General features: G+C 39.9%; 1 protein-coding gene across 2 annotated transcripts; it reads left to right on the top strand.

Annotated features, from left to right (window-relative positions):
* The first annotated feature begins 640 nt into the window (after nt 1-640).
* Nucleotides 641-24755, top strand: C1QTNF3 (C1q and TNF related 3). Of its 2 annotated transcripts, none has more exons than XM_003274932.3 (6): nt 641-1078; nt 8139-8250; nt 10439-10593; nt 15265-15394; nt 20447-20546; nt 23709-24755. In XM_003274932.3, exons 1-6 carry the CDS (start codon nt 776-778, stop codon nt 23866-23868), a joined length of 960 nt encoding a protein of 319 aa, XP_003274980.3. In that variant the 5' UTR covers nt 641-775; the 3' UTR covers nt 23869-24755. The 2 variants fall into 2 exon arrangements, with proteins under 2 accessions (XP_003274980.3, XP_003274981.1); XM_003274933.2 differs by having other exon boundaries at nt 694-859.
* Nucleotides 24756-25046: the final 291 nt, after the last annotated feature.

The following is a 25046-nucleotide window of genomic DNA, read 5'->3' as shown; positions in this document are numbered from 1 at the left end:
TCTCTTAACACAAGGCAGGGTGTTGTATCTTCATCTGACAATAAGTGACTTGGTTAACTTTGATTTAATTTTGGCTTTTGGAAAGTCATGGGGAAAAGAAGTAAAGCTGAGGATGGCGAAATACCTTTGCTAAACCCAGAGACACTGCACCTGAATCCTGCTCAGTGTTTTGTAGGCAACCAACTGCCTTCTGCCACTGGTATCCGGAAGGGGAAATGAGTTACCTTAAGTGGGCCAAAGTGGGGAAATACTAACAGTACAACTAGAAAGCAAGAGCTGTTGTGAAAGCCCTGAATGGGTTCCCACTGCCATTTCAGACAAAACTGATGCAGTTAAGCCTGACTTTCCTGGCAAGCGCAAGGGTAGATTTTTCCAAAAGGCTTTTTAGACTGCAAATACACAGCCTTTCCATGTCTAATCACAAACGCAAACTGCTGGACACATGCTCTCTGTTCCCAGCTGGTTGTGTATGTTTTCTTCACACTTCAACAGAAACGTGCCAAGGTGTGACATTTATGAATTTCGCCAACTGGGAACTGTGCACACAAATCGTTCTTGCTTGTGGTGTGGGAAAATGATGAATGGGGGCTGTTCTGCCTGGGGAGGAGGGCTGCTGTCACTCTGGCATGCCTACAGCCTTATTTATTACACACCAAAGTATAAAACCACTCCGCCGCTGCAGCTCTCAGCTCCAGTCCTGGCATCTGCCCGAGGAGACCACGCTCCTGGAGCCCTGCTGTCTTCTCAGGGAGACTCTGAGGCTCTGTTGAGAATCATGCTTTGGAGGCAGCTCGTCTATTGGCAACTGCTGGCTTTGTTTTTCCTCCCTTTTTGCCTGTGTCAAGATGAATACATGGAGGTGAGCGGAAGAACTAATAAAGTGGTGGCAAGAATAGTGCAAAGCCACCAGCAGACTGGCCGTAGCGGCTCCAGGAGGGAGAAAGTGAGAGAGCGGAGCCATCCTAAAACTGGGACTGTGGATAATAACACTTCTACAGACCTAAAATCCCTGAGACCAGATGAGCTACCGCACCCCGAGGTAGATGACCTAGCCCAGATCACCACATTCTGGGGCCAGGTACTCAGAATTCTCTTCTAAGGATTTTTGTGAAAGCTTAATAAGTTTTGTTGTTGCTGTTGTTGTTGTTGTTGTTGTTGTTGCTGTTGTTCTTTTTTTGGCTAAGATTCTTAGAATCAATGAATGCTTTCGAGAAGTTCGCTAAGCTGCTTGTGAATCTCTTTCTGGATTGCTCTCAGGTACAAGAGAGACTGTAGGTCTCTGTTAGAAAATCAGCCGAGGCAGCAATGATGTGATGGGATAGTGGCCGTAATATCACCCCATCAGAAAGGGGAACCTGGCCAGCCAGCTTCCTGCTATGCTGGGACTTGATTTCTTTCTTGCTCTGTTGGTCCGGAAAGGAGTGCTGACCCACGCAGAGAGATGGGTCACTGTAGACAATCATTTGTTGTTCTTAAGAGAATTGGACTTTCTTAATCCCTTCCAGCAGGGAGAAGCTGCCCTTTGAGTTTGTCAAAAGCAAAGTTTTTTTACTTTGATTTGTGAGTATACTGTGACATTTCATGGCAGTCTTGTTTATTTGATTTATAGCATTCTAGATTGTTAAGCCTCTCTGCTCAGCCTGTTTTAAAAAGAATTAAAGAGTTAAATAAAAAATAAACTGTTTGAAATGCAAACCTTATAGCATGATTTGATGCCTGATAATCACAGAGGACTTGATCTGTTTCTCAGGTTATAAATTCAGCTCTAAGGAAATATCTTTAACTCTTGGTAGTGTAAGAGTGAGTTAAGATTTCAGTATAGTGAATTGCAAATTGATGAAACTCAATGTAATTTAAAATATTAAGTACAGGAAGAGACATATTTTGAATTACCCTCTAGACATCTAGTATGCTGAAAACTGTTGGAGGGGGCAAGAAGAGTTACTTTGAGTTATATGATATTTGAACATACAGGTTTTTACTACAAGATTTGATTACTTTAATGCATTAAATAGGACCTGAAGAATTTCATGTAATTGAAATCTAAATCCTTCCTACCATGGATTCAGAAGTTTGGGTTGGTTGTTTGGTTATATGATCAGACCAAGATCACACACAGAATCTGTTGCAGATTTGAAACTAACCCAGAACTTCTAACTTGACCACACAAGGCAGTTGCCCAAACCACTCTGTGGGGGATGTATCCAGAGAAAATTGCTTCTTTAAGGAGCCACAGAAGAAATGATAATCTCTAAATATGATCCTATCTTTTGAAAGCCACTTTTAGGGATTGTCTATTCATCTGACAATCTTTTGGCTAAAGGGTAATTATTAACACTAATTTGTGTGTGGGTTTCTGTTTGTGGTGAAGATATTTTCACTTGTGTCCAAGACTTGATGTGGACTTTCCATTTCACACGTGGTATCTTTCCTGGCCAACAGATAGTATCTCTCCTGGCCATGACAGTGTGATTCCCCCAGAGGAAGCAGAAGGAAGTTAAAGGTTGTCTTTGGTCATTATGTCCTGACAACCAACACCCAGCAGGCCACTGAAATCCAAATCGCATTTCTCCTTCAGTCTACCTTCTAGGTTCCTGAAGTATTTTCAAACAAACCACCAACAGGAGCTATTGAGGATATTTAGAGTTACTGACATTCTGGAAGTTTTCAATACAACTCCTCTACCAATGGCTATGGAGACCACAGTTTGAATTTAGGACTGTGCTACATTCTTCCTTCTTTCCCTACTTCCCCTGTCCCTCTTCTTTGATCATAATTCACTTTTCCTCTTATTCATTCAGTTCCCAAGCATTTCTTGTGCTTCTACTTTGTACCAAACTTTAAAAGGGGGGCCAGGGATATATAAAGATAAATGTGCCTGAACTCCCATGTCCAAACCATCCTGAAGGGCTGTAGAAGAGATAAATTTTTGTTAATTAAATTAAGTTTAATTAAATGCCATGTGTTACATAAAATCGGTACATAAAAGGGAGTTGGGCAAAAGTGTCAAAATACTGATAGTTTTTGTGTTGGATCTTAAAAGATGAGATTGAAAGAATGACTATCCACAGCAAATTAAAAAAAAAAAAAAGTGCTGCAACAGAGACAGGAAAGCCTGTGAGGAGTTGGCTGTGGCTGAAGCTCCTGGGTTAGGGATGCAGGGGTGGGGGTTGGGGGTACAGGATGCTACATGATTTTAGTGCCAAGAAGGATTCTGCTAGCTGGTTTAGGAGCTTAGATTTTGCTTTGCTAGCTAGGTTTTGTTTGTTCATAGCAGGACAGTGAGATAATCAGATGTATGGTCTGGAATGATGTTCCAGCCGTGGGTTCATGGTGGAGGACAATGGCCAGAGATCTGGGGTGGGCAGACCTGGGCTCTCTTTTCCTGTTATTTTCTTCTCTGCAGCCTCTTTGTCATTCACCTTTGTCAGTCTCTCCCCCTTGTCCCGGATACCCATTTCTCCCTCCTCCCACTTCCCTTCCTCTTCTTTCTTTTCCCTTTTTTTGGGGCAGGAGATTTTAAAAAGGAGCTATGACTCTCCTTCCTAGAAGTCACTTACTAGTAGTAGAGCTCAATTCTGCATCACTACCCCTAGGCCTCCATCTACAAAATTGATGGAGCGTGTCTTAGAGACAAACTCTTTCTCGCCTGCTGCAAATTTACATGCCTTTTGCATACAAATTTGTCCTGCTTTGGGGAAAGGGGATGATAAACAAGGAGACCATAAATAGCAACTACGTACGTGTAATTTTCCCTTACCTAGGAGAAAACTTCTGAATTAACACAACCCGTCCAACTTATTCTAAGGGTCCCAGCAAAAGACTCAACAATGCAAAAGTATTGTTCCATTCAACTGAACTTTGAAAGACAAGGCCAGAGGAAGGAGCATGTAACGCAATGTTGCTGAAGGGTTCTCACGAGGCGCTCGACTAGTAGCAACCAGAAGTCTCTCACTGTTCTGGTGGCAGCTCTGTGCCCTCAAAGTGCCCTCAAGTAGCTTGGTCTTGCACTTCCAATCCTAGTTGGCTCTAGCATTGAGCAACTTCATCTCCTGGAGCTGAATTCTTGTGCCTAGATACTAGACTTTAAAAACAAAATGTTTCTAAATTATTATTTGAGGCTTTGGAAAATAGTATCTTTGCATTGTAGAGCTGGAAAAAAATGCAAGACAATTGTAGGGGAAAAGTGGGAAATCTTCTCCTGTTTCATCCTCTGAAGATTCTCTGAAAATTAACTGTCCAAAGGCAGATCAATGGGAGAAAAACACATACCGCATGGGGGTGATTTCCCAATAGCCCAATGCATGCTTACACACCCTTCCATGTAGGGTAGCAGGGAGTTGGGGAATGTAGAAGTAAATTACAAAGTTCCTCTGAGCCCTGGGGGAGGTGTTGTTACCAAAAGTGAATCTATACAGGTCTGCAACAACCTCAATTCTTGGCTCCTCAATTCCATTGAGGGTCATAAGGTGGAAGGAGAGACCAATGCAAGTTTTAGAGCAGGAATGAAAGTTTATTAAAAAGCTTTAGAGCAGGAACAAAAGGAAGGCAGGTATACTTGGAAACGGCCAAATGGGCAACTTGAAAGACAAGTGCACGGTTTGACCTTTTGACTTGGGTTTTTTTTTTACGTTGGCATACTTCTGGTGTCTTGCGTTACTTCTCCCTTGATTCTTCCCTTGGGGTGGGTTGTCCACATGTGCAGTGGCCTGCCAGCACTTCCTTGGGAGGTGAGCACGCATAGTATGTTTACTGGAGTTGTAACCATGCTCACCTGAGGTATTCTGCCCTTACCAGCCAAATGCTCCTAGGAGGTCATTTGCCAATTAAACTCTGCCATTTTGCCTCTTAATGCACATGCTTGAGCCCACTTGCCCAACTCCTGAGATCTTATTGGGAAGCTGCCAATAACCAGTTTCAGGTTTTTTCTATCTTTAGGAAGACTGCCTTTCCCCGGCACTGGCTGCAACCAATTATTATTTTAGAGAAACAGTTAAAAGCCACTTGATCATCACCTGATGATCACCTGATATTCCTGGTCAGGTAGAGCCCTCCCCTACCCTGCTCATGTCTGAGTAGCTGCCTACTGTAACAGTGTCAAGAAGGGAAGAGAGAGAAATTTACTGTGAACAGAGGTTGTCTTAAAGCTTCCCAGATTATGGCTCCTAGCTGCCCTCAGGAAATAGAAAAAAAGCCTGTCTGAGCCTTGTGATGACTCCCAGTCTCTTCACTTCTCCAGTGGTTGATCTTTCCTGGTTATTTGATGAGATTCCTAAGGAGGGGGTCTTAAGACAATTGCATTTCTTTTGGAAAGACACTTTCTTAGTCAAATAAAGAAATTCCAGACAGAGTCCCTCCCGGCACTTCTGGAAAGAAGATCAGAGAGACTGGGAGGCAGGGAAAGGTCAGAGAAAGACCTTGGATCTGAGGCTTCTCTCTTCTTTTTTTTAATAAGAGATTTGCCACAAGCCAGTTTTCCCTGTGATAGCTCTTCCAATACGTCTTTCTTAAAACACCAAAGTTCAGAAGGATCATGAGGCCCCTCTCTCATAATCTGCGTTCGTACTGAAAATCAAGATCAAGCAAGCTTTTGTCCTGCCCCACAGAGCCTTCCATCTTCCCTGTGCTCACCTTATCTTCGTGGCTTATTTCTGAAGCCTTCCATTTCCAAAGCACTCAACATGCTGAAGCACATATTTTGAAGAGTCATTTTCTGTGCACCAACACCACCTCATCCAATCCTCTGATTTAATAGCCAAAAACAAAACAAACAAAAAAAGATGACTGGAGAACAGCGGCTTCTCTAAGGTCATGCAGCACCATGATGGAAATTCTGGTTTCAGTCCAGTGGGTGTTTCAACATTCCTAAGCACCTCAGTATTTCCATTCCATTCCTACATCGATGGTTCCACTTGAGGATTTTCCCTCCTTCTCCTCCCTTCTCCATCCTTAAAATTCATCATTGGCAGAGCCCTGGATTTTCTGAGGTTTAAAAGGCTGAATTTCACATTGGCAAAACCATAACAGGAAATATGGAATCCTTCCTTCTCAGATTACAGTTTTGGATTAGAAGGTGGGGCGTGCCGTGGTGTCTTTGACTTTCCAAGTGTCCTGAAATCCCTCAGATAAAATCCCTGAGATGAAATCCTTTATCTCAAACCAATGGCTTTAGTTGACTTTTCTTCCCCTACCAATTTGACAGAAGGTTTTCACAGACTCTAGTTCTTGTCCAGGTTTGAGCCTGGTAGACTGAAGACAAGACTAGGAGTTAGCTCTAAGTTATAGCTCCTGATCAGGCAAGACTTGGGTTCTGAGAGGTTGCAGGAGAATGCTTGTGCTACAGATACTGTTCAGTGTTTTCCCGGAATAGCTTTGCAGAAAATTTTAGGAAAAAGTGGTGAGAGAGTGAGAACAAAATTCAAGCCCATTTTTTATTAAAAAAAAGAAAGTAAGGTCTAAATGTTTAACTGTGTGAAGTTTTGATCCAGTTAAATTTTTAGTGACAAATACAACTTGAATTTTAAATTCTTTTTTCCTCCCTCTGTGTCTCCTTTTTCTTTCTCTTCTTCCCTGGCCTCCTTTTTCTCTCCTTTGCTTCATTTTTTTCATGAATCTCTTAGCAACAACATGCTGTTTTCAAAAGACTGTTGAATTATAATTGATGTCTAGGAACATTTCCACAAGTATTTTGTATGACATAATTAAAAGGCAAGTTGCCAATTTAGATGAGAGTTCAAATTTCATAAGCAACTTTAACTCTTCTGTCAATCAACTTCCACTAGGTCTTTAACTCTTTGATGGTAAACATATATTTTAGAAATTTATCTTTGTATAAATAAGCATTTCACTCAGTGTCATACTTGAGCATATTTAGTACCCATTAAGTGCTTATTAAATATTGGTTCAAACAGTGAGATAATCATTTCACAATTTTTTTTTCTTTGAGACTGTGTCTTGCTCTTGTCACCCAGGCTGGAGTACAATGGTGCTATCTCAGCTCACTGCAACCTCTGCCTCCTGGGTTCAAGTGATTCTCCTGCCTCAGCCTCCCAAGTAGCTGGGATTACAGGCATGCACCACCATGCCTGGCTAATCTTTGTATTTTTAGTAGAGGCGGGGTTTCACCATGTTGGCCAGGCTGGTCTCCAACTCCTGACCTCAGGTGATCCACCTGCCTCGGCCTCCAAAAGTGCTGGGATTACAGGCGTGAGCCACCATGCTCGGCCCAATCATTTCACATTTTAAAGTGGAATGTGTGAAATAGAAATCATGTTAAATAGTTGATTTACTTACAAAGTTAAAGTTGTTTCAAGATGTAGATAATTAATAAAAATGTATTGATATTGGACTTATAGTTAATAGCAATGTATTATATTCTTGAAAATTGTTAAGAGTAGATTTTAAGTGCTCTTTCTACAAAAACAGTATATGAGACAATGCATATGTTAATTAGCTCAATTTAGTATTTTACACTGTGTACTTATTTTACAACATGTTATACGTGATAATATATATAATTTCTAGTTGTCAGTTAAATAAGTAAATAAATGTATTGGACTAAAAAATACTTTTTTTCCTTCGTCTTCTAAGACAATTTAAGTGTGCTATGGCTGTTTGAAAAACTAGTGTTACTATTCAGAATTTCTAAGAAATCTTAATCTAGCTCTTAACTCAGTATCATGGATATAGTAAGCATTTAAAAACAGTGCTTAAAGTGGATAATTCTTGTAATTTGAGGACCATCTACTCAATTTAGCTATATCTGGGGCTGTGGCAGTTGGAAAAGAGAAAAGGCTTCCAAGTCCACTTCTGAAGAAGTTTCTTCCTTTGCGGTTACAGTAGCAGCAGGAAGGCACTTTTCAGAAATAGGACCCAACTTCCCACCCCCACCCACCCGCCTTTTCAAAGAGCATCTTCTTCTATTGACTTTTTTGTTGCCTTTTCCTTTGATCATCAACTGACCTTAGCTACTCCCTGACCCTTTGCCATTGATATTTCCACCCCATCCCATCTTTTCTGATCTTGCTGTGATTCGATTGGAATTAAGCTTACCTAAGGGCCAAGACCAGTGGAAATTTAAAAATCCTAATTGCTCACAAGTACCTTTTTTTCTGAAGCTTCTCTTTCTGTCTTTTTAGTCTCCACAAACTGGAGGACTACCCCCAGACTGCAGTAAGTGTTGTCATGGAGACTACAGCTTTCGAGGCTACCAAGGCCCCCCTGGGCCACCCGGCCCTCCTGGCATTCCAGGTAAGGATGAGCAAGACATACTGTCAATCTAATTGCAGCCTGAGCTAAAGTAGGAGCAAAGGGCAAACCTAAATAATTTGGGATCACTTCTGTGTGATCCAAAGGATCCGCTAGATTCTTGGCACCCTGGAGTACCAGGTTCATAGGCTGGGAGGCTCCTCAACAGCATTAAGTCCGAAACGACCAGGTCATAGTCTTCATTCCAGTATATCTGCCACAGCGTGCTTTATGAAGGGCAGAGTAGAGCCGAAAGCTTACTGCTCTGGGCTACAGCCCTCCCAATGCCAGTCACTGAGCTGTGCATCCTTCTGTGTGACTCTAGGTCCAGCTAAGTGCTTCCTCCTCCAGTCTCAGGATCTCTCCATGTTCAGCCGTCTCTCAGTTGACTCTCATGCCACTCTCGGCCTCATGGAAACATTTTTAGGCTCCAGTACCATGTAGTGGTATGGGGAATGCTCTGGAATTCAGACCCCACTAGACCAGCAGTTCAGTCATCTGTACTGTGCCGATGCCGCCAGGCACAGGGGAGTGCCGTGGGCCTGCTGGTACCCTGGGTCAGTCCAGGAAAGGGTAGCCCAGGTCCCCTCAATATGGGGCTCCCAAGCCTGTCTTGGGTTTTATCGTCTTCATCCTCAGGTTAATCTTTAGGGTAGGACCTCATCTCAGGGTCTGGCCAAAGTCTACTGGCTCTCCTGTGACTTACTCTCATTGATGTTAATATTTATCAAATGTGGTTCAATTTTTTTTTTCTACTTTTGAGTAGCTTCTCGCACAAAACCAAATTTACAGCCAGAACATCTTATGTTAAACTTCAAACTACACTTACTGGCTTGGAATCTATGTCACTGGCCATCAAGGACAGCAGCCAGCAGGTGCAATGATGTAGGGTAGGGCCTATTTCAACCCTTGTAAAATCTTCTCAGGTCTTAACTCTTCTGAGGTTACACAAAAGGTTGGCCTTGGTTAAATGCTTTCTAACCAGGAAATGGCTTTGTCACTGAACACATTAATTTGTAAACACAGTCAAAGTTCATCCATTTGGAAGGGCTGTAAGCCTGGTATGATAACCAACCAAGGATAGCATGCAAAATAAACAGCAAAAAGCCTGAAATTTAGCAAATATTAAAAATAAAGAAGAGGTGTAGAAATGGTCTCTTCGTGGCAAAGGGAAAAGTTAAAATTGTTTTCCAACTCTTGCTTTCAAAATCATTGCTGTAATTTGTTTAATGAATGAATTTACCTTTTCCCCAGTTATAAAAGTGATATGTGTTTTTTGTAGAAAACTTCAAAGAGACAGAAAAATATACAGAATGACACGAAAATTACTCATGTTCCACATTTAGAAAAGAACCTCTGTGAATATTTTTCTGTAACTTATTCTTGTCTTTTTTTCCCTATGGATATAATACATAAATACATATTTTTCAAACAAAGATAGTATCATGTTATCTGTATTTACTCATAACATTTTTTTTTCCCTGAAACAAGGTCTGGCTCTATTGTCCAGGCTGGAGTGAAGTGGCATGACCCAGGCTCCCTGTAGCCTTGGCCTCTTAGACTCAAGAAGTCATCCTGCCTCAGCCTCCCAAATAGCTGGGACTACAGGTGCACACCACTATACCTGGCTAATTTTTTAATTTCTATTTTTGTAAAGATGGGATCTCACCCTATTGCTCAAGCTTGTCTCAAACTCTAGGGCTCAAGTGATCCTCCCACCGTGGCTTCCCAAAGTGTTGAGATTACAGGTGTGAGCCACTGTACCTGGCCACTTATAACTTTAAAATCTAAAAATATCATGAATATCACTGTATCATTAAATGTTTTTCTTCAGCCTTCTTTTTTATGATTATATAGCATAGTTTCTAGAATATGTCATGCCCTCCTAGTATTGGTGATTATATAGGTGGTTTCCAATCTTTGCTATTTTAAATGATAATGTGATAATCAGAATTCTACACAGTTTTTCCTCCAAGCCTTGCTTCAAAGGATAAACAGGCTTTGGAGCTTTAGTGTATCTAAGGCTTCTTTCAGAGCCTGGTGCCCTATTTAGATGATGATACCCCTTGGTTATATTTGGGATTGTTTCGAATGGTCCCCTTTCATAATTGAGTTTGGACAGTATGTCTAGAAATGGATGGTAAGTATGAGCGACTGGGTTTTCTCATGTGATGATGTCTGGTTGTTTAAGGAAACCATGGAAACAATGGCAACAATGGAGCCACTGGTCATGAAGGAGCCAAAGGTGAGAAGGGCGACAAAGGTGACCTGGGGCCTCGAGGGGAGCGGGGGCAGCATGGCCCCAAAGGAGAGAAGGGCTACCCGGGGATTCCACCAGAACTTCAGGTAAACCATCTTCGGTATATCTCCCGGTGGCTTTCTAACCTGCCTGGCCACAAGGGGCCAGGAATCAGGATGTTCGAGTGCTTCCTCAAGTCTTCCCCAATCCTGAGTAAATCTGAGTCTCAGTTTGTTCATCTACATCACAGGATGTTTGCATAAGACCCATACTGTCCAAAAGGGGGACTTGGATATTATTCTTAGGGAGGAGAGACCTTTAGGAAGGGTGAAATGTAAGTCCCTCATAGGACCAAATCCAAGGCAACCCTAAATATAAACTCATCTCCTATTTTCCCGATTGAGATGTTTTAAGAATGTGATCAGATGTAATAAGGGTTTGGGCCAACTCGAATGTATAAATATTTAAATATATAAATGGAATGATGAAATGTCTAGTTATAATATTTATATATGTATTTATTAATATATTTATATTTATATATGTATTTATATAATACATTTATTTTGTAAACATTTATGTATTTATATTTATATATAAATTATATATTTATATATTTTGTAAATATAAAATGTATTTATATTTATATATATTTGTATATATAATACAAATATATATGTATTTGTATTTATAAATTATATATTTATATATTTTGTAAATATAAAATGTATATTTATATATATTTGTATATATATTTATATATGTATTTATTAATATAGTTATATTTACATATACTAATCCACACATAAATATTGATATATATTGTTTTCTCTCAACTCAGATTTTGTGATATAATTTTTGTTTATTTTTTGAAACAGAGTCTTGCTCTGTTGCCCAGGCTGGAGTGCAGTGGCGCGATCTTGGCTCACTGCAACCTCTGCCTCGTGGGTTTGAGCAATTCTCCTGCCTGAGCCTCCCTAGTAGCTGGAATTACAGGCATGCATCACCACACTTGGCTAATTTTTGTATTTCTAATACAGACGGGTTTTTGCCATGTTGGCCAGGCTGGTCTCAAATTCCTGGCCTGAAGTGATCTGCCTGCTTTGGTCTCCCAAAAAAGTACTGGGATTACAGGCTTGAGCCACCACACTTGACCTTGTGGTATAATTTTTACTTGAGCTTTTCTTGTCAGAATCTTCTTTATCAATGGAGAATTTCAGTTTTGAGTCATCCACTCAGTGTTCCAGACCAGATTACATTCATTTCAGCATAAAGTCTAAAAAATCAATTTATGAGGTTAAAACTACATTTTATTCCAGGCTCAAGTTTTTACCTATTCTTTATCTCTCTTTTAAATGATCATTAAAGTTCTTATTGCCAACAACATCTTAAACTTGTAAATGTGAGGTTAGGTCACAAGAAAAATTACTAACTTTGGGTTATTTCTGGGAGGTGGAGGAGGGCTAATATTTTGAAATGGATCCCCTCCAGGGGACTTCTTATCAGCATTGAAAACTAGCATTTTAAAAAAATTAAGTTTCCTTCTGACTAGTGTCTTCCCAAAAAAAGTAACTTGTGGATAAAAATAAAGTAACTGAGATAAAATCCTGCAACATGAGAGATTTTTGAAGAACTAGACTGTAAAGCGATTCTTGCCTGAAAGATCAATTAGGGGGAAACTCTGTCTTTTATTTGTGCGTGTATGGTGGTGGTTTGACCCTGTATAAGTTCCATCATTTTTCTGGGACTTGGTTTTTCAAGTTTAAAATAACTTGAATAGTTAGTGTGTTACTCTCATTTGTGGGTTTTGCAACTTTCAAATGAATGCTATTTTTGTTTTGTTTTGTGTGTGTGTGCACAGGCTGGAGTGCAGTGGTGTGATCTTGGCTCACTGCAGCCTCCACCAAGGTTCAAGCGATTCTCTTGCCTCAGCCTCTGGAGTAGTTGGGATTACAGGTGCGCGACACCATGCCCGGCTAATTTTTTTGTATTTTTAGTAGAGACGGCATTTCGCTATGTTGGCCAGGCTGATCTCAAACTCCTGGCCTCCAGTGATCTGCCTGCCTCGGCCTCCCAAAGTGCTGGGATTACAGGTGTGAGCCACCATGCCTAGCCAAATGCTGTTTAAGAATTTCAGCAACCTGGGATCCATGTGCCAGTATAAATTTACAAACAAAAAGGCTAGAGGTGCCACTCAGCCAGGTTAAGGTATTTAATAAGACAGAAGGTAAACATCTCAAAGCTAGACACTCTAACCCATAACCTATGAATGGTAAACCACGGAGAAGGGGCCCTAGAGTAGCCAGTTTGATAGAGAACATTCTGGGCAATTATTAAATTTGCCCCATCAGCTATTTTACCTTAAAATCACAGTACAATCATTTGGGTCTTATGCAGACTGTGAAAGAGGGAACTTCACATTCTTTGAAGGTCCCAGCAAATTAAAGAATTTATTAATCTAACTTATACTCAGTTTCAATGACTCATTTGGACGAAGGATTGACTTTGACGAAGGATTGACAGCTCATTCTTCAATGGTGGTTTTAAGCAAAAGCTTTTCTTTTCTTTTTTTTAACTTTTATTATAAGTTCAGGGGTACATGTGCAGGTTTTTTACATAGTTAAACTTGTGTCGTGGGGATTTGTTGTACAGATTATTTTATCACCAGATATTAAGCCTAGTACCCATTGGTTATTTTTCCTGATTCTCTCCCTTCTCCCACCTTCCATCCTCCCATAGGCCCCAGTGTGTTGTTCCCCTCTATATGTCCATGTGTTCTTGTCATTTAGCTCCCACATATACATGAGAACATGCGGTGTTTGGTTTTCTGTTCCTGCATTAGTTTGCTAAGGATAATGGCCTCTCACTCCATCCACATTCCTGCAAGGGACATGATCTCATTCTTTTTTATGGCTGCATAGTATTCCATGGGGTATATGTAGCACATTTTCTTTATCCGGTCTATCATCAATGGGAATTTAGATTGATTCCATGTCTTTGCTATTGTGAATAGTGACAAAAGCTTTTCTTGACAGGCGGAATTGTCTCAAGGCTTTTTAAGTTGTTGTTAACATTTTGTATTTTGAACTTCAACCCTGTCTTTGGACATTAGTAGTATAGAGGTGGTAACAATAGTAGTAGTGGTGGCAAGAGGAGGAAGAGCACTGCCCAATTCTCCACTTAAGGGATATAGAAATTTGAGGCTCAATTACTAATTGCTTAATTGCCAAGTGACAGAATTAAGAGAGGTGGACCTTAATCTCATATATTTGGACCCAAGTAGACGGTCTTATTCCCAAACTCGTACAGCCTCTTGGTTGCCACCATGAGCGGGTTTCTCAAGTTAATTCTTTTTGCTGATCTTTTACTGATTAAACAGAAGCTTTCAAAGTCCCTTAAAAGATTACACATAAAGTATTTGTAACCATTCCCAGAAATGGGTGTTGACTATTAAATGACTTCTCAGATTCTCTCATTTCTAAACTTTACAGTTCCAATATGACATTTTTTCATCCAAAATCATGCTGAGAAATTTTTGTCGTTCTAATATTCAAAAGGATTGCTAATTTTAGTAAACCATTTTTCTATATTTTAGATAACTGCAAACACTCCTTTTTACCTTTTTAAGGTTATTCAAGTAATATCTTTTCACTGTTAAAAAAAAAATAGAGGAGTTCCGGGCCAAAAATAATAAAACATGCCAAGAGGTGATTACTATTAACATACAGTTACATAACTTTTCAGATTTATGCATACTTATATACATGTTACTTTTAAATATGATGGGAACATATATACATATTATTACTTTATTTCATGAATGATAATCTATCCTAAATGTCTGTTCATGTAAATAAATACAATTCTATAGCTTTAAAATTAGTATCTCTTTTTTCTGAAAATAGAATTAATACATGCTAACTTGAAAATTAGAAGTGTAATGAAGAAAGGAAAACTTTCCCATGAAACTTCTACCAAGAAAGACCTGCTATTAATAATTTCAAGAATATTCTTGCAGATATTCTTCTGAATTGCCCACACAATAACTCCATCCACACAGCCAGTTAATAAAGGCTGGTATCAGCCAATAATGATCTTGTGTTGTCTACTTTTTGAGTAAACAGTGTATTGAAGATATTTTCTCATTTTATACAGATGCACATTTAGATCAGCATCAAGAATTCTCAAAGTATATTCAAAGAATTAATTTCATTAGGAATTAATAGGCTGGGCACCATGGCTCACACCTATAATCCCAGCACTTTGGGAGGCCGAGGAAGGTGGATCTCTTGAGCCTAGGAGTTTGAGACCAGCCTAGGCAACATAGTGAGACCTCGTCTCTATAAAGAAAAAAAAAAGAAATTAATAGGTATCTTTTGGGGAAAAAATAATGCAGGGTTACCACAATTAAAATGTTTGGCTATAGGATTTCTCAGGTCCTTGAATTTGCTAATGTGCATTTCACGGCTATAAGTGGAAAATTTCATCTAAAATTTTCTGGTATTATTTGATAACAGAATTTTAATATTTCAAAAATCATTTGAAAGACAAATAATCTTTGAAACCTATGTTCAGAACTGTTGATAGACATTGTCAATCTAATGGCTGCATAGCATTCAAATGTTGGAATTACCATAATTTATTTATTTATTTCTCCATAGATTGATGTTTATTCCCAATCTTGCTGTTATGTATAATGTGTAACAAACTAATCTGCATAAAAACTTGACTTCTTTAAGATAAATTGCCTATTTATTGACCAATAATTCTTTCCTTAGATTGCATTCATGGCTTCTCTGGCAACCCACTTCAGCAATCAGAACAGTGGGATTATCTTCAGCAGTGTTGAGACCAACATTGGAAACTTCTTTGATGTCATGACTGGTAGATTTGGGGCCCCAGTATCAGGTGAGATGGAAACATAGGATGAAGATTGAGCTAGTCAATGTAATAGTAAAGACAATTAAGGACGGAAAGAAGAGAGGGAGGGACGGAGAAAGGGAGGGAGGGAAAGAAGGAGGAAAGGAATAGGAAATAAAGAAAGACATTAAGGTAGTTATTTTTTTCTGATTCAAGTTAAACCAAACAGCTCATATAGATTTCTGTTGGATTTCAAAGTAAACAAATTAGAATCTGAAAAGACAAAAATAGTTTTTAAAATATGGCCATATTCATTAATATTATTAACTCTGATTTAGACTGAGCTAAATAATTCTTAAGAGGACATAGTTACCTCTGACTTTAAAAGTCCTTAAAACATAATTCTCAGTTTAAATGTGTCATAACTGTTTCCTCCCCTTGTCACCACCTCAAGGAGTGCCTGATCCTATTTTTTTAATTAAAATAAATTGAGCAGGTAATACATTTACTTATTTAAAAAGTTAAGGCCTGACGCGGTGGCTCATGCCTGTCATCCCAGCACTCTGGGAGGCCGAAGAGGGCGGATCACGAGGTCAGGAGATAGAGACCATCCTGGCTAACATGGTGAAACCCCGCCTCTACTAAAAATACAAAAAATTAGCCGGGCGTGGTTGTGGGCGCCTGTAGTCCCAGCTACTCAGGAGGCTGAGGCAGGAGAATGGCGTGAACCCGGGAGGCGTAGCTTGCAGTGAGCCGAGATCGCGCCACTGCACTCCAGCCTGGGCGACAGAGCGAGACTCCGTCTCAAAAGAAAAAAAAAAAGAGTTTGTTTATGCAAATGAATACAAATATATCTTCTCATATTTATAAAAGCTAGGACACTACATTCTGATTGTGTCTTGCTGTAAAAAAACTAACAATATATTTTAGAAATCTTTTCACATCATTACTTCATCTTCTTTCTTATAGCTGAATGTACCAAAGTATATTTAATGAATTCCCTTATTGCTGGACATTTGGGTTGTTTCCAGTTTGCTTTTTTTTTTTTTTGGTGGTGGTGGATTTTTTTTGCTGTTGTTTTGTTTGTTTCTAGACAGGGTCTCTATCCCCCAGCCTGGAGTGCAGTGGCACCATCTCGGCCCACTGCAACCTCTGCCACCTCTGCCTCCCAAGCCCAAGCGATCCTCCCCACTCAGCCTCCTGAGTAGCTGGGACTACAGACCCAGGCCACCACACCTGGCTCATTTTTGTAGTTTTAGTAGAGACGGGTTTTACCATGTTGGCCAGGCTGGTCTGAAATTCCTGGCCTGAAGTGATCCGCCTGCCTCAGCCTCCCAAAGTGCTGCAATTACAGGTGTGAGCCACCATGCTGGCAAGAATATACCACTTTGTAATTGATCACTTACAGGTATATCTGTAGGCTAAAGTTTTAGGAATATTATCAGTGTAAACATATCCATAATTTTTATCAATTTTGCCAAATTGCTCCCTGTAAGGGTTGTACCAATATACTTAAATTGTCAAGATATGAAAGCACTTATTTCCTGATAGCCTTATCAACAAAATGTGCTTTCAAGTTTCTGGACAGTTGATAAATAGAAAATCCCATTTTACAAACTTTTTACTTTGAATTAATTTTAGACTTATAGGAGAGTTATGAAAATATTATACAAAGTTCTCATATTTTGTTTAACCATCTTCCCCTACTATTAACATTTTAAATAACCAAATTGCAATTACAAAAATAAAGAATGAACCTAGGTACAATACTATGACTAAATTATGGACTTTATTCAGATCTCACCAGGTTTTTCTGATGCCTCCAGCTTTTAATTCCATTTATTGTCTGGCCATTTCTACCATGGGTTTGCACCTTTTGTTCTATAATGTTCTTTTATAGAGGTATTTGCTTTATTAGTATAAATTCATGGCTACATTTTTCATCTACTACATGAAAACATTTTATCTTGGAGAGTATCGTTAATCCATTAGGGTCATTTTTGCTTTTCTTTTCTACTTGAAAAAATTAACTGATGGTTGAATGAGTTGAAATTTCCTAGACCAGCCATATGCTCTAGTTTGTTGGTGAAGAAAGGACCAGGGCAATTTCTAGACTGGATAACTCAAAGGCTTCTCCCCTGCTGCCAGGGGACTAACGGATTCTTTTAAGTATGGCCCTGATGTGTGTTTTTCTTGGTCACACACTTCCACTACCTCTCCAGACTGCACTGGGTCCATGAAAGCTTCTGAAGCCAGCCTTATACTTCCTGGTTCCCTTGCCTTCAGGAGCCTTTTTCTTTCTTTCTTTTCTTTTTTTTTTTTTTTTTTTTTGCTGGCAGATTTTGAGATTGGCCACTGCAGGTCCCCTTTCCACATCCTGCACTGTATCTAGCAACCATCACCCCAAACACAGCCTTGGCTTCCACTCAGCCCCTGTTCACAGGGGCTTGTTTTCAGCATTGCTCTTCCACGTGGCCCTCACTATCAGGGAGTGCATTTCTCCTGGCACTGTGTGACACCTGCTGCCACCTGGCCTCCTCAGAGCCCAGCCCAACCTCGTGTTATCTCCACGTGACTCTGTCCACCCTCAGGGGCATTTGGCAGCACTTACAGGTATTTTTGAAGTTCATTGATTTTCTTCCAGTCTCCTAGTGTTGCAGAATGTGGATACTTATTTGGTTTTTGTTTTTCAATTCTATTCATTTCTCTATATGGTATCCAGAATTAAAAGGAAGAAACTTCTGATGGAGGCAGTGGCCCTGTCAGATTTCACAAATGCTTTTAAGTGCACCTTGATTTATTTTTTCTACTCAGTTTAAGTCAGAAATGAACTGAGATATGAAATGATAGAAGCAATCTTTCATCACACTTTAATGTCTTGAAAATCATCTTTAAATGTTCTTATGTGATTTTCTGCTCTGAAGGTTTATGTCATAATGTTCTTATAACTATTCTGTTAAATGCTATCTATGCCACAGATTATATTAGTGCCTAGAAATACCTAGTCCACGTTTCCATGGAATTAAATGGCTTTATAATTGAAGCCTAAGTAAGGATTTAATTTTTTAGAGCTCTCTTGGGCCAGACGTTCAGCTTCTAGTGATACCAACTGTCATTTGACTCTCACAGTTCTCTGTTTCGGTCTCCATTTTTGCAGTAGATTGCAAAAAGACCATTTTGTCCTTTTCGACTTTGGGAGTGAAGAGACAGAGAAGGCTGGTTTTTGAAATTACAGCAACACAAAGACCTCCAAACCATAGTGCAAATGTGTCTCCTCTGGTTTCAGTACCTTCCCTTGCAGGAAAGCCACATGTGGGTATAATACATACTCACTTCGGAATTTCCAACTCCAGGCATTTCATTTATTCACCATCTGGTGTTTTAGTCTCCTCTTTCTAACATGTTTTTGCAACCTATTTTTAATAGTAGTCATCATTTTGTAAGAAAAACTAATATATTTTCCTGTCATTTTGATTTCAGCTTTATCTTCCTGAGGCATTGAAAATTATGTATGTGTATGTGTCTAATATGAAATTTTGTAAAATGTGAAAAACTAAACACATGTAAACTATTTTCCTTGAGGCTTTTAATTTTTATCTGCCTTTACTTTTCCTCTGTGGGCCAATCTTTAGGCATATGAATAGGCATGATAAACTTTTAGGCCATTTCCTTTGTTCCCAGAACATTGAATATGCATTCCTGGCACTAGACAAAGCATCATCATACTTCTTCATTTAATTTGACTTAGAATCAGGTGAATTGACACAGCACCCTTACAACTTTCATCTTACTTGATTGCACCTTTGAGAAAGAAAGAGAACTATCTTTTATTAAAGCTATTTCTGGGTTATTGTCTTGAAAGCCCATTTGTTTAAAATGTAACATGGAAATCAGTAAGAGCTTGATGACTTACGTTCATTCACCTTTCCAAAATGCACACCAAAACCCCAGATCATTTAGAATTTGAAAATTTTTCCTTTTGTCTTGTCTGTGTGCTATTGGATTCTTCTTAATCATTCAGTGAAAGTATCTTGTGTGCTGGCATTTAGAGTATATTACGTCATATTATATTGCTTTCAATTAAGAGCCCTAGGCTCTTATTAAAAAACTCAAATCTTTTAAAATATATGTTGGTCTTTTTCAAATGAAGAGGATATAGACTTTTAGTGACAAGTTCCTGCTGCTGAGTCTAAGGTAGGTCTTTCTGTTTATTGTATATAATTTCACCAACATACAAGGAATAGCATGAGAAATTACCAGAACCATTTCTCTAGAACTCATAAACATTTATTCTGTGCTCCAAGATTTCCTTATCTTTGGCTAAGCCCTTTCATGAGTTTAATCATCTGTTGTATTGTTATAGTTGCTCATTTTTTTTTTTTTTTTTTTTTTTGAGACGGAGTCTCGCTCTGTCGCCCAGGCTGGAGTGCAGTGGTGCAATCCCGGCTCACTGCAAGCTCTGCCTCCCGGGTTCACACCATTCTCCTGCCTCAGCCTCTCCGAGTAGCTGGGACTACAGGCGCCCGCCACCACGCCCAGCTAATTTTTTTTGTATTTTTAGTAGAGACGGGGTTTCGCTGTGGTCTCGATCTCCTGACCTCGTGATCCGCCCGCCTCGGCCTCACAAAGTGCTGGGATTACAAGCGTGAGCCACCGCACCCGGCCGCTCATTTTCTTAAGTCATGGAGCATTGTTGTTCAATCACAAACCTCTCTGTACCTTGGTAACACGAGTTCTGTGGTACATGAGGATGATAGCTAACTTATGCCCAAGAACAACACCTACTTTGCCCTAAGCACTTTGTCAGGGCACAAGGCAGTGAGATACAGCTAAAATGAGGTAGGCTCCTTCTTTAAAGACTTTTAAGTCTTATTGGGGATACACAGTGTGCACATTGAGAAAGTCTCAAAACACTTGAAAGCACTTGGAAGGGGATTAGATAAAGGGACATTCCTGCAAAGTAAGGCCAAGGAGAGACACCACACTACAAAGAATATCAATAAAAGACATGTGAAGGCATTTGGCAAATCTCCAGGTATTTCCAGGTCCTCAGTGTGTAGCATGTTAATATCAACATGGATAAATACCTGCTTTTTTCAGGTGTGTATTTCTTCACCTTCAGCATGATGAAGCATGAGGATGTTGAGGAAGTGTATGTGTACCTTATGCACAATGGCAATACAGTCTTCAGCATGTACAGGTGGGTGGTCTTTTCTATCATGGGTCTCATCCATGCTGCCGTTGTTTGTTCAAGGAATGCCTAATGACAGGGAAGCGTATGGGAGTCAATAGAGCCTGACATGGCCCCTGTCCTTAATAAGAGCCCTCACGCACCAATATGGCCACATTATCATCACTATTGTTTGGGAAAAAATTAATCTGATGAACTTGAGCATCAGCAGGTTGATAAGAGGCCTTGCATTAATTACTAGCAGCACTCCCCATAACCAATCATTTGGATTATTTTTATAACTCATTATTTTTCTCCTCTCTCTCTGCCCCTTTTTCTGCTTTCCCATTCTCCCATGCCCTCTGATGTTAGCTTGGAATGTGGCAAAGAGGCAGAGAGCCAACACCTTTCTTACAATTAAATGGGCCATGAGTTATCTATGAAAAACTTTGTGGCTGTTATCATTTCCCTGTTATTTTTGATGATGTGTGATAATTGCTGTGTTTACTTCTGAAGCCTTACCTGAGTGGGAAGATGTATTTGAAATGCTAAAAGACAGAAAGATGAGTTAGGGTAGGTGAAATTGTTGCAACTAAGAGATCCAGTTACTCTAACATGTTAGAAGTTGATTTTTCTTGACCAGTCCAGGGCAAGAGTTCCAGGTTGGGAAAGAATGAGGGGTTGTAGGAGGGGTGCAGTTTGGGAGCGGATTTATTCTTCCTGTTTTTTGAGGAAGCCAGGCTGATGAAAGCAGCTCTGCTATCTATAAAACTGACTTTGAGCCGGGCTCGATGGCTCACACCTGTAATCCCAGCACTTTGGGAGGCCGAGGCGGGCAGATCAGGAGGTCAGGAGATCGAGACCATCCTGGCTAACACGGTGAAACCCCGTCTCTACTTAAAAAAACAAACAAACAAACAAAAAATTAGCTGGGCGTGGTGGTGGGCACCCGCAGTCCCAGCTACTCGGGAGGCTGAGGCAGGAGAATGGCATGAACCCAGGAAGCGGAGCTTGCAGTGAGCTGACATTGCGCCACTGCACTCCAGCCTGGGCGACAGAGCGAGACTCCATCTCAAAAACAAAACAAAAAACAAACAAACAAACAAACTGACTTTGAAATTCTCTCTAGTCATTGTCATTGCCAGAGTCAGAAGGAGAAAAGCTTGCTGTTGTAAGCTTGTGGAAATATTTATGGATCAGGAATTCTGTTCAGAGAACTTAGTCACATTGTTTTCCACCCAACAAATGCAAGGGTGACATGGAATTGCAGTGCCAATGGGACAGAAGAAAGGGGATTCTGGTGAACAGATAACCTTCTCTGCCCTGTGGCTTCCAAATATCTGCTGAACTCTTCTTCCTACACTTAGAATACATGCCCCCCCATCTCTCTGTCCCTATGGGAGACAGCCTGTGAAGCACAAATAACGCATCCAGCTCAAAGCCCTGAGTCAGTCAATGAGTAGTCCTTTTCATCAAGTTGGTTTGTTGGTTGTTTTTCTCTTTGGCTCCTGGTTCTGTCCTCTGGGAGGGTCTTCTTTATCTGCTTTTCTCTGTGGCACATCTGAAAGGTGAGCAGGCCCTCCTTGAGGCTCTCTCACAGCCCACTTCCTGCTGGTGCAAATTTGAAAGCTGAGTCAAACAGCCCAAGCCTCTTGAGTCCAGTTTTGGGTCTCTGGCAAACCCATTTCCTCAGAAACTTACTTAGCAGGCTTTTACTCTATTTTTTACTCGATTTTACTCTATTTACTTAGCTGGCTTTTACTTCATTTGTTAAATAGATTAAGTGAAGTCAGTTACGTGTGTTACTAAACCACACTCCGTATACTTTTCTTGACAGTTTTCAGCCTGCTATTCCTTGTCTTCATGCCTTCTCTCAATTTAATAGAGTTACCCTGAGGCCTTCTAAAGCAATTGATTTGGGCAGAAAGGCAATATTTTTAATCCATCAGATTGTGCCACAGCTGTGTCTACTTGATTGAATGAGTAGTCTTTTTTTTTATTATTATTTTACTTTAAGTTCCAGGATACATGTGCAGAATGTGCAGGTTTGTTACACAGGTATACATGTGCCATGGTGGTTTGCTGCACCTATCAACTCGTCATCTAGGTTTTAAACCCTGCATGCATTAGTTATTTGTCCTAATGCTCTCCCTCCCCTTTCCCCGCACCCCGCCACAGGCACTGGTGTGTGATGTTCCCCTGCCTGTGTCCATGTGTTCTCATTGTTCAACTCCCACATATGAGTGAGAATATGCGGTGTTTGGTTTTCTGTTTCTGTGTTTGTTAGTTTGCTGAGAATGATGACTTCCAGCTTCATGCATGTCCCTGCAAAGGACATAAACTCATTCTTTTTTATGGCTGCTGAATGAGTAGTCTTAAGGAAAAAAACATCAACTTTATCACTGCTCTTCCAGCTATAAAGACACCTGGCTTTTTTAACCTTGTTAGGCCCCAACCATGTAGACACTATTTACTTCCTCTTCTTCAAACAAGTCAGTTTTTGCCTAACTCATCTTTTGTAGCAACATCTTTCTAAAAGCAGCAAAGAGTACTTTGGCTTTTTCCAATCACTTCCCTTTCTTACCCTACAGGCATTAGATCTATCTTCCAAGTTATCACGTTTTCCAAATGTTTTTGCACAGTGTAACATGGATCTTCTGCTTTCCCAGACCATGATATTTGTTTCCCCATTGCTCCTTGCCTGACCATGAGCCAGTGCAAGCCTATTTTTATTTGGGTTGTGGACCAGCCTCCTTTTGTACCAAATTCTAGCTTAGTTAGGGGAAGCTAAATTACTGTAACAAAAACCCAGTGGAATAGCTCAAACATAATATAACTTTCTTTCCTTCTCATCAAACAGCCCAAGGTTGTTCCAGGTTGGAGCAGACAAGAGAGAGAGCTCTTTTCCACACAGTCTCCAAGAACCCAGTATTCAACATATGGCTTCTAAGATCATTCTGGTCATTGTCATGAACATTCCAGACAGTCCTAAGAAGGAGCAGGGAGGTTTTGTGAGAGTGTTACTAGCCAGACTTAGAAGTGGCACATAGATCATTTCTGCTCACAGGCTGTTTAGAGAACTTAGCCACAGGATTATACCTGTGGGAAGGAGAGAAGGGGAGCACAGACTTTGGTGAAGAGCTGGTTATTCATGGCAAAGACTAAGTAGTTTGTTCCTCTTTTTCTTTCTAGCTATGAAATGAAGGGCAAATCAGATACATCCAGCAATCATGCTGTGCTGAAGCTAGCCAAAGGGGATGAGGTTTGGCTGCGAATGGGCAATGGCGCTCTCCATGGGGACCACCAACGCTTCTCCACCTTTGCAGGATTCCTGCTCTTTGAAACTAAGTAAATATATGACCAGAATAGCTCCACTTTGGGGAAGACTTGTAGCTGAGCTGATTTGTTAAGATCTGAGGAACATTAAAGTTGAGGGTTTTACATTGCTGTATTCAAAAAATTATTGGTTACAATGTTATTCACGCTACAGGTACACCAATAATGTTGGACAACTCAGGGGCTCAGAAGAATCAACCACAAAATAGTCTTCTCAGATGACCTTGACTAATATACTCAGCATCTTTATCACTCTTTCCTTGGCACCTAAAAGATAATTCTCATCTGACGCAGGTTGGAAATATTTTTTTCTATCACAGAAGTCATTTGCAAAGAATTTTGACTGCTCTGCTTTTAATTTAATACCAGTTTTCAGGAACCCCTGAAGTTTTAAGTTCATTATTCTACATAACATTTGAGAGAATTGGATGCAGTGACATGACAGGGCTGGGGCAAGAACAGGGGCACTAACTGCCTTATTAGCTAATTTAGTGCCCTCCGGGTTCAGCTTAGCCTTTGACCCTTTACTTTTGATCCACAAAATATGTTAAAACTCTGAATTCACATACAATGCTATTTTAAAGTCAATAGATTTTAGCTATAAAGTGCTTGAGCAGTAATGTGGTTGTAATTTTGTGTGTGTTCCCCCACATCACCCCCAACTTCGGATGTGGGGTCAGGAGGTTGAGGTTCACTATTAACAAATGTCATAAATATTTCATAGAGGTACAGTGCCAATAGATATTCAAATGTTGCATGTTGACCAGAGGGATTTTATAACTGAAGAACATACACTACTGATAAATACCTTAGAGAAAAATTTTGACCTGGCTTTAGATAAAACTGTGGCAAGAAAAATGTAATGAGCAATATATGGAAATAAACACACCTTTGTTAAAGATACTTTCTAAACTTGTTTTTAATAAAGTTTAATAGTCATAGAATTGTGAATCACTATAGTTAACAGAAAGTGAAAATATTTTCATGCAGATGATGTGAACAGCCATGTGAATAGGTGACTTGGGCACACAGCAGGGTCATGTGACTCCAGAAAACTTCACTTTTCAGTTATTCCATTGTTATAATTTCAACCCTTTAAGACACTGATGTTTAGAGGGCTCGCAAATAAAATCTGAATACCTCTAAGGAAAGAGGTTTTTTATTACATACCTGAAGTCTTTGTAATGTTCATGC

This window comes from Nomascus leucogenys, chromosome 6 (assembly GCF_006542625.1).
Source record: "Nomascus leucogenys isolate Asia chromosome 6, Asia_NLE_v1, whole genome shotgun sequence".
Lineage (NCBI taxonomy): Eukaryota > Metazoa > Chordata > Mammalia > Primates > Hylobatidae > Nomascus > Nomascus leucogenys.
Note: the sequence above shows the minus strand (reverse complement) of the source record. Positions and strands in the feature narration are given on the sequence as shown.

Bases quoted from the DNA above. Each gene is read 5' to 3' on its own strand.
- C1QTNF3 (XM_003274932.3), top strand. From the start codon at position 776: ATGCTTTGGAGGCAGCTCGTCTATTGGCAACTGCTGGCTTTGTTTTTC. The intron at 15,395-20,446 runs GTGAGATGGAAA...TGCTTTTTTCAG, and splicing joins ATTTGGGGCCCCAGTATCAG to GTGTGTATTTCTTCACCTTC. The intron at 20,547-23,708 runs GTGGGTGGTCTT...TTTTCTTTCTAG, and splicing joins ACAGTCTTCAGCATGTACAG to CTATGAAATGAAGGGCAAAT.